The sequence below is a fragment of the Trachurus trachurus genome (genome assembly GCF_905171665.1).
Source record: "Trachurus trachurus genome assembly, chromosome: 21".
Lineage (NCBI taxonomy): Eukaryota > Metazoa > Chordata > Actinopteri > Carangiformes > Carangidae > Trachurus > Trachurus trachurus.
In genome coordinates, this window is record NC_139899.1 from 14,916,314 (window position 1) to 14,921,885 (window position 5,572).

At 43.3% G+C, this 5,572-nt stretch overlaps 1 protein-coding gene across 1 annotated transcript; it reads right to left on the reverse strand.

Annotated features, from left to right (window-relative positions):
• Positions 1-472: 472 nt before the first annotated feature.
• On the reverse strand, positions 473-4,629 carry nr4a2a (nuclear receptor subfamily 4, group A, member 2a). Its single transcript, XM_083996495.1, has 8 exons — positions 4,478-4,629; positions 3,859-3,960; positions 2,794-3,665; positions 2,230-2,359; positions 1,871-2,034; positions 1,258-1,460; positions 919-1,097; positions 473-802 (listed from the first exon to the last, which is right to left on the reverse strand). The coding sequence occupies exons 3-8, from the start codon at positions 3,661-3,663 to the stop codon at positions 546-548; spliced, it is 1,803 nt and encodes a 600-aa protein (XP_083852621.1). The 5' UTR covers positions 3,664-3,665; positions 3,859-3,960; positions 4,478-4,629; the 3' UTR covers positions 473-545.
• Between the last annotated feature and the right edge of the window lie 943 nt (positions 4,630-5,572).

Consider the following 5,572-nt stretch of genomic DNA (forward strand, 5'->3'; position numbering starts at 1 on the left):
ACATAGGCACGAGTCAGAAAAGAAAAGGAAAATGAAATTGTTTTTTCATTATAACAAACTATATACACGTTATAAACCGATGCATTGGAGGCATCACATAATCTATCATAATATACAGTGTGTGTGTGCGCGCGTGTGTGTGTGGTCATATATATATATATTTATATATATATATATATTAATGGGATATATTACATCTGTGTATGCTGAATCAGTAGAGCCGATGTTAAATAAACAGTAAGTGATTGCAAGACTGGATTAACTCTGTTGACAATTTGTCCACTGGAGAGAAATTCCCAACAATGATTCACTTGTTTGGCACTCAAAGAAAAAAAAAAGTCAGAATTAAAAGGCCTACACAGCAATCACACTTTCTGTCTCTTATCCTCTTTATCTTTTTTTTATGAATCATTATAGGGTATTGTTGTTCTATGAGCCTACGGAGCTTGCAAATATTCAGAAATCATAACGTTTAAAAATCTGTCAGGTCTGACTCAAACAGTCTTTTTTTGGAAGTTCTTTGAGGTGTCACCGCGGAGTCAGACTCAGAAAGGTAGGGTGTCGAGGAAAAGTTTGTCAATTATTGCTGGTGGAGGGACTAGATCTTCTAGTTTTAGGTAAAAGATACGCTGCAGACCTTGGGTACATAGTGTGCGCAGTTCAGGGAGCTTTCCCAAGAGTTTTGACAAGTAGTTGGGACGATTCAATCCACCGCCATTGAATGTCACTTGATCTTTGAGGCAGTTGACTATCTTGTTTTGGAGGTCCTCGACTCTTTTGGGTTCCTTAAGCCCGTGTCGTTCTGAAATAAAAGAAAGAAAAGAGATAGAGGAATTATTTCCAATGAATTGGGCTTTTATCGACTTTATGAACTATAGAGAGTTTCAAAAAAAAAAAAAAGCAGCCGCCTTTACGCACCTGTTACCATGGCCAGAGCTGCGATGCAGGAGAAAGCTGAGATGTCTATGTTCATGCTCTGCAAGTTCGAGGAAAACTCCGCGATTGCGTCCACCCACTCGCCAAATCCGCGGACGCACTGTAGCCTGTGTAACACCACTCCATTACAAAAAATAAGTTTGCCTTCCACCGGGTTGGACCTGCAATTAATAAGAAAACGCCATTAATTACGCTTGGGGAATAAATGGGATTTTAAGAGTCATCTAATTATTGGGCAGCTAATAAAACACAAAGCGATGAAGCTTGAAGGAGGAGCTGATAAAGCTCCAGATAGTTTTGTTTAATAATTACTCGGCTTACCTGTACGCCAGCCGCAGGACAAAAAGTTCAAGGAAGGCGGATTCAAAGAGGAGATCTTGATCTTGCTTCGGTAGATCAGAAAAGCCAGGGATCTTCTCCGCCCAGCCCCGGATGATCTCCATGGAGCCCGTCAGGAGATCATAGAACTGCTGGATGTGATGAGTGTTGTCTCCAGTCATTTGGTAGTCAGGGTTAGCCTGGAACTGGAATTTAATTTAAACAGCGCCTTAATGAGGTCCTTTAAAATATATAATCCGTGAAATTGCAAATGCGCATTTCCAGGAGAGAGGGAGAGAGAGAGGTGATTTTTACTGTTAAATTCATGTCTTCTTTTTATTAAGTCCTCTATTTCACTGCAATTTACTCAGGAAAAAAAACCTTTGCCACATTAAAAGCCTGACAAAGTTGGGAATTCAGCGACGCATTAAAAAAAAACTTCCAAAGCAATAAATTGTTACCTATAAGCAAGGGTAAATTTAAAACCTCGTCAATCTTGTTGTTCTTTCTGCTTTCAACCAAAGTAATAGTTGCTGTCTCCTTTTTTTCTCTTTCCAAGTATTGTGTGCGTGTGTGTGTGGGTGTTATATTTCTAGGAATGTGGTATTTTACTTACTCTAGAGTAGTCCAAAGCAGACATTGAGGGGTTGGAGTCCACATGGGCCCTAACAAGTGCGCTTATGAGGCTGACCGGCGGCGAGGGTGGGGAGGGCTCCTGGGGACTTTTGGGTTTGGATGGTAGACGTCCTCTTCGACCTTTGAGATTATCCGTTCGGACAACTGTGTGTGGAGAAATATATGACACACGTTAGTCAACGATATATCAACAACACATACCCTGCTGTCGTGCGTAAATGCTTAAAGATGGAGAGGGTGACATTCCAACACTCTATTACGCACATGGTTTTCTCTGTGTATCAGTGTGTAAATACAAACTTCTAGTCTAAAATAATTTAATGCATGGCCTAAACATACCTTCTCTCACCATTCCGACGACAAGGCACTTCTGGAAACGGCAGAACTGGCAACGATTTCTTCGGCGTTTGTCAACAGGACAGTTTTTATTTGCTAAACACACGTACTTTGCATTTTTCTGGACGGTGCGCTGGAGGAAAAAAGAAAGTTCATGTTACTCTGCAGGCCTGTCTCTAAAAGCTATGGAACATACATGTGCATTGCTGCGCAGTGCAAAAAAAAAGAAAAGAAAAGATGAAAACGATATATCTATTTCAACTCCTGTTTGGGACTCTGGTGTATGATGCAACAAGAGGGAATAGAGTGTCCGCAAATAACGTTTGTGATCTTTCATATTTTACTTATTCCTTGGAGATCTCTGTGTGTACGTCTGAAGTTATTCCATGCACGTAAAATAAGATGAATGACGTGCAGCCTGATTTTTTACATTCAGGGTGTGTTCATTATTATTTATATTAAATTGGACAGAAGTTAAACGGTTAAAAGGTGCGCAGAGGATAAGGGCACAGCGTTTGTTTCATGTAAAAACATTACTGATTGATGAGAACTGCCAAGTGAGCCCACCTTGAAAAATCCTTTGCAGCCCTCGCAGGTCCTCACTCCATAATGCTGGCAGGCTGCGTTGTCTCCACACACCGCACACAGACCCTCGTTTGACGGAGATCCTCGGGACGGGGGCGATGGCACTTGGCTGTCCACCAGCTGGTGCCCGTGGCCGAGCTGCAGGGAGTGGGGGAAGGCCAGACCAGCCTGTTTCCGGATGGCGCTGGGCACCGCGAAGCTCTGACCGTCCAGGCCGCGGTGCGCGCCCGGGTTGTCATGGTTCATGGAGACGTGCAGCGGCCCGTCGAACCGCATCTGACAGCTGGAAACGGGAGTACCCGGCGGGGACTGCTTGAAGGAGAAGAGCGAAAGCCTTGACACGGGATTTTTACGCTGGTCTATCATATGAGACGTGGCCGCAACATAGTTCTGGTGGAAACTGTGGAGGGAGCCAGGGTCCTCCCACATGTGATTAGGCTGAACTTGGAAGTTTGGTGTACTCGGGGTATGAGGCGAGGAGGGTTTGAAGTACATAGGCCCAGAGTGAGCCATCATTTCTTCTGACTGAGGTGGCAGGTGACTCTGCTGATGGTAGTTGTGCATCTGGACGTCCTCCACCTTGATGGAGGACTGTTCTCCAGAGTGGGGCATCTGATACAGACAGGGCGGTTTAACGTCGTAACCGGTGTTATAGTTGTCCATGAATGTACTGAAACTCGGCAGGGAAGTAGTAGCTGTGATCTCAGTGTTGGTCAAGTCCATGCTAAACTTCACAAACTCGGGTGTTAAGAAGTCGCAGCTGTATTCTCCTGCGGTGTGGTAGCTGTAGCTCTGGGAAGCAGGACTAGCTCCTTGAGGTGATGATCCATACTGAGCCTGAACGCAGGGCATGGCTGAAAACCAAACCGGCAAAAGAAATGAAAAGAAAAGAAAAAGATACACATCAGAATTTCTCCAAATTGTCAAGAAAATTTTACACTTTAGTCATCTTAAATCCCATTTTACTTTATAAGTAGTACTTCACATTAGTAAGTCATTTCAAAAATAAAATAACACTGATTTGTAAATAATTTTCCATCATCATACCTCAAGTCTTCTGACAGTTTTTCGGTGACACTTGAAATGGGTGATGTCAGGAGTTGTATGGTTGTCAGGATTCAAAAAGGCGTCTCTGCTCTGGATGGTCCCCTAATAAAACACAAACTCTGACATTTACTGGATGATAAAATAAAATGAAATGAAATATCTTTTTCTTTTTTTTAAAAAAGAAAGACGAAGTTAAGCCAGAATCATTCTGTACAATTACGCACAAGTTGTAACCATTTCCTTATTACGCACACCCGTTTGAAAAAAAATGTAAATGTGTTAAATTGTTACGGAGAAAATACACAATATAGATATATAACATATGTCCTGCTCTTCTGTTAGTGTGGGATTGTTCAGGATGAGCAGACAAACTTCGCGCACTGGATATCCCTAACTATTTATCTGCAAAGCGTAACGCTGTAGATTCTGGTGAAGTGTCGCTCACTCAGATGTGCACAGTCTTGACTCGCACTCAGTTTTGTATAAAATTCTATCAAAGTGCAGAAGAATGAGGGGAAGTAAAGGCTTCCAGTGTCTCGAAGAAGTCGGTGTAAGTGAACCACAAATGCAAGATTATTCTGCAAAAAGAGAAAAGAAAGAAAAGATGAGTGGACCTTACCTCTATCACACCAGGGTCGTTGCTTTCAATCCATGCGATAAGCATGCAGGGGGTCTTCATTAATTTCGGTAAAAGCTCCAAATCATGAGCGTCGGTACCCCAACAATGCCAGGCAGCCAAACCGTGTGACTCCGCGTACTGACAGCGACACGAGCTTCGACTAGCCAGTCTGGCCAATGTGGCTTTGTTTATGTGAGCTCTGGATACCGTGGCCCACGTGTTTCGCAGCGCGACGTCATCGGCGTCGACACCGACACGGACCAATCCGCGTGGGAACTTTCTCAAGCCCCAATTTTTCTGGTGAGTGTGTTTGGCTTGTGGTATGTGTTCTGTGTTGCTTCCCACATGGACATTAGCAGAGATGTAGTGGAGGGTAAACCCACCTAAACTCAGTTCAGACACCTTTGTGTTTGCAGGGACTTAAGTCAGACTTGTTCTAAAGCTGACATTAATCTCTGTGATGTGGTTTCACTGTTTTCTTTATTTTTAACACATGTCTGCAGAGTCAATGATGCTGCTGCTGATGATCTGCTCATTTGTGGGATATTTCTCCTCATGACATCACCTTTGTTTCCCCCACTATATAAGCACATAGATATTTCTGATATTGTGACTTCTATGGGTTGCATCAGTCAGTACTGTATGTAGTAATCTTCTCTCATCCAGGTGCATTTGTGAAGGTATTTTTTAATAACATGTGCCAGTTTCTTTATTCCCTGACTCTGGTTATTTTACTGTAAAATCCAGTGTACATTGGCACACTCAGGCTTAGAGTTACAGGCTGTGTCACAATGAGGCTGATATGCCATACACACTGCACTTGTCTGATATAGGCCTAATGAAACGGGGGTCAATATTATTCTTCGTTATCTTCTGACAGGATTTCTGTATTTCAATTGTGTTCCAAATTTAGACCTCAGATGGGGTGGGGTCTGCGGGGTGGCCTGACTATTCATAGAGCCGGTACAGTGTATGTGAGAGCCGCTGGATGGAGGAGGAAGGGGGGATAATTAGTGGGCCTGTAGCCAGTTGTCATGGGGGAACCAATTTAGTCCCCAGAGAGGGAAACGTGATAGGAGCGGGCAGAATGGAGAG

Excerpts from the sequence above, each read along its gene's own strand:
- nr4a2a (XM_083996495.1), bottom strand. The coding sequence starts at position 3,663 with ATGCCCTGCGTTCAGGCTCAGTATGGATCATCACCTCAAGGAGCTAGT. Across the intron at positions 2,360-2,793 it reads GCTGCAAAGGATTTTTCAAG|CGCACCGTCCAGAAAAATGC; the intron begins GTGGGCTCACTT and ends TTTTTCCTCCAG. Across the intron at positions 803-918 it reads AGCTCTGGCCATGGTAACAG|AACGACACGGGCTTAAGGAA; the intron begins GTGCGTAAAGGC and ends CTTTTATTTCAG.